Below are 12,390 nucleotides of genomic sequence, written 5' to 3' on the forward strand. Positions count from 1 at the left end.
TGGGTGTTAAACAGAGAGTTACAGACGGTGGGTGTTAAACAGAGAGTTACAGACAGTGAGTGTTAAACAGAGAGTTACAGACGGTGGGTGTTAAACAGAGAGTTACAGACAGTGGGTGTTAAACAGAGAGTTACAGACAGTGGGTGTTAAACAGAGAGTTACAGACAGTGAGTGTTAAACAGAGAGTTACAGACAGTGGGTGTTAAACAGAGAGTTACAGACAGTGAGTGTTAAACAGAGAGTTACAGACGGTGGGTGTTAAACAGAGAGTTACAGACAGTGAGTGTTAAACAGAGAGTTACAGACACTTTGCGAAATCATCGAGGTTTATGCTTTGCACCAGGTTTATTTAGCGGTGTCACCATTGCCTGTTATTCGTTACTCTCTCAGACGACCCATTTTCCCACCCAACATATCATCCATTCCTTAGAAGCCGTAACGTGCGTTAATGAACTAGAAACTGACGAGTTTTTTTTTCTTAATTTCGCACAGGACCGCCTTTGAGTTCGCTGCAGGTGGCGAGTTTTACCTACACACTGCTGTTGATGAAGAACGTGGTGTATTGCGGTATCATCTCGTTCATCCTTTACAGGGCGGAATACCATCATCCGAAGAAGCCGCTTTAAACGGTCTCAATATATCCGTGCTTTAAAATGTTGATGACAGACCTTTATTTGGTGTAAGCTTTTTGCTATGTTTTCCTGTTTATAACAAGAAATTGTACTTTGTGTTGTCGGTTTGTCGACAGCCTGTAACTGCTGTGTAAACACCTCCGGTGAGGGGTTTATTTCTAGGTTTGTGTGTGAGGATAATGATCAGAGTGACGCTTCAGCCCTTCACTGCGGAATATCTTCAAGTGATTACGTTGTAGTGCAAAATAATTGAAAATAAGAGCAAATTTTAAATCAAATATATGTTATATTTTTGCAGAGGGACCTGTTAGTTGATCTTTAAGTGAGTTTGTTACTGTCCATTCCTGCGCTGCCTTTCGTGAATCCTTTGCTACAATTAAATTGCTGACTTTCTCTTTCTCTTGTTATACTCTGTTTATCGTTCTGTAAATCTGACAATAATAAAAAAAAAGAATCTCATTTGATATCTTGTTTTGTGCTTTTCTTCCTGCCGGACAGCGATCGGTGATTTATTTATGGATATCCTAAAAACCGCGGCTTAAAAAGTACAATAACAACAGGCTCACATTGGTTTTAAACAGAAGACGGTCCCGAACACCAGCAGTTCACTCCTATAAGGACTAAACTTAAAACAAGAAAAACTGATGTTCAATCACCACGGAATTCACCCGATATGGGTACTTGTCGTGTAGCGGCCATGTTACTAGACAATCCAGAGACCTGGACTAAGAATCTAGGGAAGGTGAATTCAAATCCGCCTTGAGAATTTGAATTCAGTTTAAAACAAAATCTGGCAATAAAACAATTAAAATGACCATGAAGCTGTGGATTGTAATAAAAACCCAACTGGTTCACTAATGTCCTTTAGGAAAGGAACCCTGCCATCCGTATCCAGTCTGAGCTTATATGTGACTCCAGTCGCACACCAAGGTGGTTAACTCTTAACAGCCCTCTGAAGTGGCCCAGCAAGAAACTCAGTTGTACCAGTGGTTCAAGAAGAAGGCCCACCACCACCTTCTCAGGGCAACTAGGGGATGGGCAATAAATGTAGGCCCTGTCAGCGACTGTCGCTCTTTTTATATAGGCCAAAGGGGCAGCCAATTTGTAAGTCTCACATAAGCGACCAGATAATCTGTTTATTGACTAATTGGAATATTGACTAGGACACCTAGAGAACTCTCTGCTCTTGGAATAGTGCTATGGGATATTTTATATCCTACTGATTTTTTTTTCAAAAAATATACTTTATTCATAAAATTTGCAGCAGTACATACAACACAGTTGTCATATCACATTCCAAACGTACACAATACAGATTATACAATTTGCAGGTTACATCAAGTACAGTTCAGTGAACACATTGGACATAATTACAGTTCATGACACTCCAGGGTGCCTCATTGCATCACAATCAATACAGGTGATTCATTACAGATACATTACAGATTAATTACAGGTACATTACATTTCATTACATCAATTTGAATTTTACATTCTGCCCGAGGGGGGGTTTTCCATGATTTCAGCCCCTCGGTTAACAATGGCGGGAAGGCTCTAAACAGTTGCCTTTCCCCACAGAGCCTTTGCGGCGGCCGCACCCATCCTCAGTGCGTCCCTAAGCACGTAGTCCTGGACCTTGGAATGTGCCAGTCTGCAACACTCGGTCAAGGACAGCTCCTTGCACTGGAAGACCAGCAAGTTTCGGGCAGACCAAAGGGCGCCTTTCACCGAGTTGATGGTCTTCCAACGGCAGTTGATGTCCGTCTCAGTGTGTGTCCCTGGGAATAGTCCGTAGAACACAGAGTCCTGTGTTACAGAACAGCTCGGGACGAACCTGGACAGATACCACTGCATCTCTCTCCAGACCTTCTTTGCAAAGGCACATTCCAGAAGGAGATGGGTGATGGTCTCGTCTCCACTGCAGCCTCCTCGGGGACAGCGCGCGGTGGCGCTGAGAGTCCGGGAGTGCATGAAGGATCTGACGGGAAGGGCCCTTCTCACCACCAGCCAAGCTAAGTCTTGGTGCTTGTTTGAAAGCTCTGGTGATGAGATGTTCTGCCAAATGACATTGACAGTCTGCTTGGGGAACCAACCGACAGGATCCACCATCTCCTTTTCCCGCAGGGTCTCGAGGACGTTACGTGCGGACCACTTGCTGATCACCTTGTGGTCAAAGGTGTTTTTCTGCACAAACTTTTCCACGAAGGACAGGTGGGGCGGAACAGTCCACTGGACGGAGCATTCCGTGGCAGCGTGGCCAGGCCCATCCTTCTCAACACTGGGGACAGGTAGAACCTCAGCACGTAGTGACGCTTTATTTTATATCCTACTGATAAGACAGACAGCTTCAGTTTAACATCTCATACCAAAAAAACCGAATCTCCGATTGTGCAGCACTCCTTCAGTATTGCACTGGAGTGTCAGCCTGACTTAGAGCTGATAGGCACTGAACTAAGCTTAACAGACTCATTGAGTTAATTTTTAGAGCATTCAGTTTGATTGAGAATTTAACTGTAGTTATTTTAATCTTTAAACGGTTCAGGGTTACATCGGTTCAGGCAGGTTTCTTTTTCACACTAATTACGTCTGGTTGTTTGATTCGTTGTTTTTGTGTATTCGGTTTAAGGTTGGGATCGCGCGGTGTCCGGTTCGGTACCGGGGTCATACTGGTTTTCATTGATTGTCAAAATAGATTAATATTCTAAACTCGGACGCATTTCTCATTTGCTGTGAGCCTATTATTTTAGTTGTGGTCTCTTTGTAAAAGGGGCACTTTGTCAGAAATTAACGACTATTTTGTGGCAAATGTCGTTCAAACAAACTCGAGCGAGAAAAGTACACCGGAGTGAGGTAGGACCCGGAGTGATTCCTTCTAACTGATGTAATTCGGATCGTTTCTGGTTCATGTTCCACGGAGAAATCCTTTCACTGATATTCCGCACCTTAAATATCGGCTGTTGCCAACTTCGCTCTTTTTCATTTTACGAATCAATGCACAGTCTTCCCTTCGATTTACTGGGCATTTTCCGGATAAATATAAGTGATTTATTCGGGCTTTCATTTTTCATTTTTTAAAGTTGTTTAGTTTTGGAGGCATGTATTAATAATTCAGGATATAAACAGGGCGATACGGTTTAGTTTCCTCTTATTCTTGTTTCACGAAATATTCAAATAAATCAGCCCGTTTCAGATATAGAACGGGGAATGTTTGTATTGGTTTTCACGGTTTAAAGGATGAATTTGAGTTAAACAACGAGGCACTTTTCTATAATACGGAACAAAAGATCTGGAAATGATACTCTGTTAACTTGTACTTAGATTCTAATTTTAAAAGTCACTCATTTAAGCCATGCACAACGCTTAAAACCTTTACCATGCCCTTTGTGCACATTAACAACTGGATTAAAATAAATGTTTCTATTTATTAATAGCTTGATCTGTTTGCGTTTCATTCCATTTGTGCCGTTATTTTTATGAACTAATATTCTACATGAAAAGTTTGGAGATTAGGTTAACTTCGTTTTTTAACACGAGTAGTTGGTTCCGTCTCAATTTATAACAAATCTCCATCAATATTTAAATAAAGTTCGTGATCAAATTGGCCGAGTGTAACCCCCCGATATTAACCCAGACCCTGGCTCGCTTGTTGGAGTGAGACTGCAGCGTGTAAAGGGGCTAATTTTTAACTCGCCACGCGGGAGCCCACGGGATCTGACTGATTTCAATGGAGAGTAAAATCGGACCGGTGTAAAACCAGCGTTGTACCAGATCTCGTTAGTTTGCTAATGGGTGGTTTAGGTTAAAATTGCTAAATGTCTGTAATCCCGGTGCCTGACTATTAAAGGGGACCTTTGTGCAAACTCGGTGAAAATGTCCCAAATCTCACAGACTTTTTAAAACTCTCAATCACGCGCTAGTCCGTATTCGGCGTCTTGTTGTTTTTGTATTTTTTAAATAGTTTTCAAAATTCACAAATTTCAGGCCAGTAAAGGCTCAGAAAGCACGGTTCGAGCCCGGGCTCTCTCCTCGGTCAGTCCCTGGGGTTTAGTAACTGGCTGAAGGGCTGATTTATTCAAACCTCACAAAGAATCTGAAGTTCCTTCTCCACAAAACTCGGGAACAAACGGGTTTTTTTCCAGGTCACATTAATAACATCTATTTGTGAGGAACACAAATTCCCAACATCTGGAACCTCCGCAGCGGATTTAAACTGGGAAATTCCCCGAATCCGGCAGAAGAACCGGGAAGTTTCCAACTGCTCCCAAAATAAGTGAACCTTAACCTTGTTTTGGTACGAAGTTGAAATATTTTTGATTCATTTTCTAACGAATTCATTATTATTAAAAATGCAAGTTGCCTAAAATCTAAAATAAAAACTGAGAATGCTGGAAATAGTCTGTAAAGTGAGCGACCGGTTTAGCACGCGTTTCCACCATTCTCTCCTCCTATTATGGTCTGTTTACTCTCTTTAACCTTTTGCTCTCTTGAAATACAGGCACTTGTTGCATTAATCTGAATTTAAACAGAAAATGATCGGATTTACAACCGGGGCAAACGAACGAAGTGGAAAGCTCAAAATGTAATAATTTCTTTAATATGTGAAACCAGTCGTCACAAGAAAAACTCCCCAAAAATAACAAACATTATATAGATGAGTTTTACAGAATTATTAATACGAATTAAATAACTTCTTTAATAAACGTTACTGAATATTCAGTTACCCCGCGGTTAAAAACAACCGTTGAGGTTTTCATTGCTAAAGTCGTCATGGAAAATGTGGTTAGTTATTTATTTATTGCTCGTTCCAGCTGCAGAACTGATGTTACACCCACACTAGGGCAGACACACAGGGCTACTGTTAAGAGTGTTAAAGTGAGGGGTTTGGGGTATATCCCCTTTATAAATAGAGGCCCAGTGTACAAAAGCAAGGTAGTTATGCTAAACCTTTATAAAACACTGGTTAGGCCTCAGCTGGAGTATTGTGTCCAATTCTGGGTATCACACCTTAGGAAGGATGTCAAGGCCTTGGAGAGGGTGCAGAGGAGATTTACGAGAATGGTACCAGGGATGAGGGACTTCAGTTATGTGGAGAGACTGGAGAAGCTGGGATTGTTCTCCTTAGAGCAGAGAAAGTTAAGGGGAGATTTAATAGAGGTGTTCAAAATTATGAAGGGTTTTGATAGAGTCATTAGGGAGATATTGTTTCTACTGGCAGGAGGGTCAGTAACCAGAGGACCAGTAAGATAACCAGTCAGTAACCAGAGGACCAGTAACCAGTAAGCTAATTGGCAAAAGGACCAGAGGGGAGATGAGGAGAATCTTTTTTACGTAATGAGTTATTATGATCTGGAATGCACTACCTGAAAGGGTGGTGGAAGCAGATTCAATAGTAACTTTCAAAACAGAATTGAGTAAATACTTGAAAAGGAAAAAAATTGCAGAGCTATGGGAACATATGTGTTTATGTTCAGGGTAGTTGTAAGCAATACAGAGAGAACGTTTAAATTATTTTATTAAATATTCTACAGAACAACAAGCAGTTATTTTATGCTTTAACTCATTTCAGAGAACTGCTCGCTACTTCCTGTGCTCAAACAGATATCAGATTAACAAAACTTCCTGCAGTTGACAAAACAGGAAATTATATTTACTAGTAATTTAATCAGAATCTTAAATTTTAGGCTTTTAACCTAGTAACCAGAGTAAGTCAATGAGTAAACTCATGAAGCCCTGCTCACCTTTGTTCTGTTCAGTTACCTCCAGAGTTGTCATCTTTCTCACCTTAGTACCAAATATCGTATGTTCAGTCCTCCTTTGTTACATCCTTCCTTTCACTCTCAGTAAGCGCACTCTAAAAACTAAAATGCAGGTAGAAATGGTGAAAAATTAAAAGGCAAATTATTAACACAACAATATTGGGAAATAGAATCTTACCTCGGCTTTTTTCTGAAGCCTTGCATAAACTTGGCTTGTACTCCCTTGAGTACAGGAGATTGATGGGTGATCTGATTGATGTGCTTAAAACGTTAAAAGGATTTGATATAAATAGAGAGAAACTTCTTCCTCTGGTGGGGGAATCAAGAACACGGGGACATAATCTTAAAATTAGAGCTAGGCCGTTCAGGTGGGAAATCAGGAAGCACTTGTTCACACAAAGGGTAGTAGAAATCTGGAACTTTCTCCCCCTAAAGGCTGTGGATGTTGGGGGACAATTAGAGCTTTCAAGATGGAGATCGATAGATTTTTGTTAGATAAGGCTATTGAAGGATATGGAACAAAGGTGGGAGTGTGGAGTGGAGGTGCAGATCAGCCATGAACTAATTGAATGGCGGAGCAGGCTCAAGGGGCTGAATGGCCTATTGCTGTCCCTAATGTTCCAATGTTCTTTCACTCCTTGCAGCTAATGGGATGTGTAGGCTGAGCAGTCCTGGGAAACAGTCATAAAACTAAAAACGTGTCTTAATAAACTCAACGCTCAACATGTCCAACCAACACAGAACACCAATCAACAAAACCAATAGGATACTGAACCACAATAGCCCAAATAGTAGAACACAAGTCAGAAGAAGTAAAGGTCAAACTGTACAGGGCTCTGGTCTGACCGGACCTTGAGTACTGTGCACAATTCTGGTCATTGAGACACAAGAGACATTAAAGCATTGGAGGCAGTGCAGAGAAGAGCCACAAAGTTGTTTCCTAGTGTAAAAGGTATGAGGTATGAAAAAAGATTGGAGTAACTTACCATGGAAAGGAAGCCCTGAGACCTGATCCTTTTCAGGTATATAAGATAGTTAAAGAAAGAAAGAATTTGTGTTTATATAGCACCTTTCACGACCTCAGGAGTGTTTTACAGCCAATGAAATATAGAAACATAGAAAATAGGAGCAGGAGTTGGCCATTCAGTTCTTCGAGCCTGCTCCGCCTTTCAATATGATCATGGCTGATCGTTTATCTCAATACCATATTCCCACTCTCTCCTCATACCCGTTGATGCCTTTTGTGTCTAGAAATCTATCTAGCTCCTTCTTAAATATATTCAGTGATTTGGCCTCCACAGCCTTTTGTGGTAGAGAATTCTACAGGTTCACCACCCTCTGAGTGAAGAAATTTCTCCTCATCTCAGTCCTAAATGTCCTACCCTGTATCCTGAGACTGTGACCCCTCGTTCTGGACCCCCGCAGCCAGGGGAAACATCCTCCCTGCACCCATGCTTTTGAAATGTAGTCACTGTTGTAATGTAAGAAATGCAGCAGCCAATTTGCAAACAGCAAGATTCAACAAACAGCAATGTGATGAATTACCAGATAATCTGTTTTTTTATGTGTTGGTTGAGGGATAAATATTATTGATATGTTTTGTGACCTCCCCCCCCCCCCCCCCCAATTGTTGAACTTTGTTGTGTCTTTACTTTGTTAGAAATTTTATTTCTAAGAGTATTTGGGGGTGGGTGAAGGACTGACATAATTGCTCAAAGGACATTCATTACCAATCTGGACCTGCTGTTAATAATTTCCAATGTTCAGTGGTGTCAGTTCCTCCCATAATTGGTCTGAGCATTTTACTTTTATGGAAATTGACCGACACTGCCCAATATCCGCTTGTACAATAATGTAACCCTGGGGCAGGAACAATAGAAGCTTCCCTCCCCCCCAGGCAGGAACAATAGAACATCCCCTCCCCCATCGAACCTCCTCATGGGGCTGATATCAGCATCTTTTGCACGTGTATATCTTCAGTCTCCCTGCAGGTGGACTGAGTTACCACTCAGTGAGGCATGGCTTGGATTGTTAGGTTTACTTTATTCTATAGTTTTTTGAGAATGTAACTGGAGTTTTTTGAGGATGTAACTGGTAGAATAGATAAGGGAGAACCAGTGGATGTGGTTTTTTGGATTTTCAGAAAGCCTTTGATAAAGTCCCATATAAGAAGTTAGTGTGCAAAATTAAAGCACATGGGATTGGGGGTGATATACTGGCATGGATTGAAAATTGGTTAACAGACAGGAAACAGAGCGTAGGAATAAATGGGTCTTTTTCGGGGTGGCAGGCAGTGACGAGTGGGGTACCGCAGGGATCAGTACTTGGGCCCCAGCTATTCACAATATATATCAATGATTTGGATGAGGGAACCAAATGTAATATTTCCATGTTTGCTGACAATACAAAACTGGGTGAGATCATGAGTTGTGAGGAGGATGCAAAAAGGCCTCAAGGCGATTTAGACAAGTTGAGTGAGTGGGCAAATAGATGGCAGATGCAGTATAATGTGGATAAATGTGAAGTTATCCATTTCAAAAGGAAAAACAGAAATGCAAAGTATTATTTAAATGGTAATAGATTGGGGAATGTTGATGTACAAAGGGACCTGGGTGTCCTTGTACACCAGTCACTGAATGCAAACATGCAGGTGCAGCAAGCAGTTAGGAAGGCAAATGGTATGTCAGCCTTCATTGCAAGAGGATGTGAGCATAGGAGCAAGGATGTCTTACTGCAGTTATACAGGGCCTTGGTGAGACCACACCTGGAGTATTGTGTACAGTTTTTGTTCTCCTTACCTAAGAAAGGATATACTTGCCATAGAGGGAGTGCAGCGAAGGTTCATCAGACTGATTCCTGGGATGGCAGGACTGTCGTATGAGAGATTGGGTCGACTCGGCCTGTATTCACTCGAGTTTAGAAGAATGAGAGGGGATCTCATTAAAACATATAAAATTCTGACATGGCTAGACAGACTGGATGCAGGGAGGAAGTTTCCCTGGCTGGGGGGGCGGTGGGGTCCAGAATGAGGTGTCACAGTCTCAGGATACGGGGTAGGACATTTAGGACTGAGATGAGGAGAAATTTCTTCACTCAGAGGGTGGTGAACCTGTGGAATTCTCTACCACAGAAGGCTGTGGAGGCCAAATCACTGAATATATTTAAGAAGGAGCTAGATAGATTTCAAGATGCAAAAGGCATCAAGGGGTATGGGGAGAGAGCAGGAATATGGTATTGAGATAGAGGATCAGCCATGATCATATTGAATGGCGGAGTAGGCTCAAAGGGCCAAATGGCCTACTCTTATTTTCTGTTTCTATAGTAAGGTGAAACATACAGAGCACCAGGTATGATCAGAGTCACTTAGTTTGTTACAACTTGTATTTATGTAATTATACAAAATAAAGACGCAACAGTACTCCCACTCAGGTGGGCAGGCTTACTGAACTGAAACAGAATCACCTGTCTGCATTCTGTCCTACAACCCAGGACACAACCACTCTCCCTGCAGTCTCTGTCCTTGCAGCACTTCACTGCCTGCGCACTTCTGTTTCTAAAGGTCTATTTTTTCAGGTGCATAAGATTCTGTTTTATTCCCAACTATGCAGTTAGGAAGAAATCAAAACCCTCCCAATGCAATGGATGCAAGGTGTGTATTCTTTATGGACACAATTCACCAAATTGCTAATTATCTGGGGAAAAAATCCAATTGGCATATTAACCACCTTAGATTGTGACTTTAGATTCACAACACATAGGATTGTCCTGAGAAATATTCCCCTTTAAAGGCAGCTTTAACTCAAAACACAATGTATAATAACTCATATTTAGATCTCATCAGTGGAAAAATGCCCAAAAATAATCCTGAAAGTGTCAACTTGGAAACATAATTTTTAGGGATGCGATTTATTTTTTTATGAATGGGAATTTTTTTTGCAAAAATCGCGATGTGCTTTTATTTTATGACTTTTTTTTTTAGTGAATGCGACATGATTCAATGAGCATGATTTGTGCTCATGACTGACCCAATACTCAACATACAAAAGGCACATGTCAGAATGTGGGATCTAACCCAAATTTATTCAGTGATTTACACAGAATTCAGATCACGTGAGGTTTACACTTTACATTCCGTGCGTCCATGCTTAAATAATTCTTCCAAAAATTCCAATAGTTTTCAGATTCTGGTTTCAGCTAATATATTGTAAATAACCTGCAATAATTTAAACGGATCATTCGAACAGATGAAGAGACACATTTGATTGCACTTATAATCTTCCACCTACTGCTCCAAAGCACAGATTTATCAGTGAAACACATTCAATTTATAAAGTTGTATTTTACCACTGGGCTGAAAAGGGTCATTGATTCTCCATGCAAGGCTCCGGGGGTAGCAATAATACCGCTGTAGCTGGTTGGTGTTTTACACCTAGCCTGTCTCATACAAAACCAATAGCGCTTTATGTGCCCAAATCCTGTCATTGGACGCTACAATGGAGGGGATTCAGGATGTTTCTGGATTGATTCACTAAAATGGTCCAAATAACCTTCCTCATCGTGATGATCGCATGATTTTATAAAACTATCCTATCCAGAGGACACTTTACAGCTCCACCTGCAGAATGAAGCTACCTCCCAAAAAGATTAATTGTTATTGATATAAAAGGAGATGATCATTTTGTGGAACCTGGTCAGTCTTTTCAGAATTCAGTGGAAGCAGTGAATGGCCTCTCTGGTGCTGAAACATTAACAGCACAAGTTGTAACAAGGTTACATGTTGTAACCTCCTCAACATGCAGTAACACGTGGCGTACAGGGGTTAATGCTAGTAAATACTGCTACAAAATTCTGTACATGAGTTAATTGGAGTGTATTTTAGGAAATATATCTCAACAACAATATGCACCTCAGTATTACTTTCCCATAGACTACAGAAAGGATATGACATTTCGTGAGATTGTATGCTTTTCTGAATTGTGCCAAGTTTTACAAAGAACGCTTCAGAATGGGGGTGATGATTTCTGAATGTTTGGTTACAGATTTCCCACTCCCAGTACCCGTCTGCTGCGTTTGAAAAAAGCAGCTGTAGATCACTACAATGAACGGGCACTGATCCCACGCCGTGCTAGACCGCGGATCTTGTGACCCGCAGAGGACATTTTCTGAGGAGCCCAATAAAATTTACCATGGAGGGGAAATAATCAGATCCGTAAAAATCAGAAAACCTGCTCATATTATTCTTGAATTGCTAACAATTTGCACAAGTCTTATTTTGAAAGATGTATTCAAACATAACTGCACTTGAATGTAAATGCATTTATTGTATAGGAGCAAAGGGAGTTAACGCCGCAATTTAAAACTCTGCTTTTGATAAAACCTGGACCTGTTAAAATGACAAAAACCGGAGAGAAACGGGTTTTAAATGCCTTTACTGTGATTAGAATATATTTTAATTCCTTAGGAAGTTTTGGGGAGTCTAATGAATAGTAATGTATTCCTTTGCTAAATTGTATCAGCTGTTTCTGGGCGGAACTGATAATCTTTTAATCAAATAGCATGCCATTTTTACAAACTACAGGAACTCAAGTCTTGAGCTGAAATACAAGTTATAATGCGACCACTTTACAAAACTTCCGTATTAGAGACAGAGCTATAAAATAACTTGTAATACACAAAGGCAGTCAGTGATCAGACAATTATAGCCTAAGTTCCCATGTTAATAATTTATTAGAGGGGTCTGAACTCTCCAGTGGACATTAATTAATACCTCACTACAGGTGAAAGGTGGGATTTGGTGCGGAACCGGGTTGGACCATTTAAACGTCCCTCAGCCCGATTCCAAAGATTGTCAGAATTACTTCTTCTCCAGCTCGAACGAACTGAGTTCTGTTAAAATAAAGAGCAACGCACCCAGTGATTGGAGAGCTGGTCAGCAAGATTGTCAGTCTACACATTGCAGGTCATAGAAACCCTAACAGGGGATTGATGGATTTAAAGAATTC

The 12,390-nt window shown here is 40.9% G+C and overlaps 1 protein-coding gene across 3 annotated transcripts in view; it reads left to right on the forward strand.

Moving 5' to 3' along the window:
- The window catches only part of LOC137320094 (immunoglobulin kappa light chain-like), a 62,110-nt gene extending 61,014 nt beyond the window's left edge, over positions 1-1,096 (forward strand). For all 3 annotated transcript variants that reach the window (XM_067981873.1, XM_067981872.1, XM_067981881.1), the window contains exon 6: positions 493-1,096. In XM_067981873.1, coding sequence (XP_067837974.1) covers positions 493-626 — 134 coding nt within the window. In that variant the 3' untranslated portion in view covers positions 627-1,096. The remainder of the gene's footprint in view (positions 1-492) is intronic.
- The last annotated feature ends 11,294 nt before the right edge of the window (positions 1,097-12,390 follow it).

This window comes from Heptranchias perlo, chromosome 3 (genome assembly GCF_035084215.1).
Source record: "Heptranchias perlo isolate sHepPer1 chromosome 3, sHepPer1.hap1, whole genome shotgun sequence".
Lineage (NCBI taxonomy): Eukaryota > Metazoa > Chordata > Chondrichthyes > Hexanchiformes > Hexanchidae > Heptranchias > Heptranchias perlo.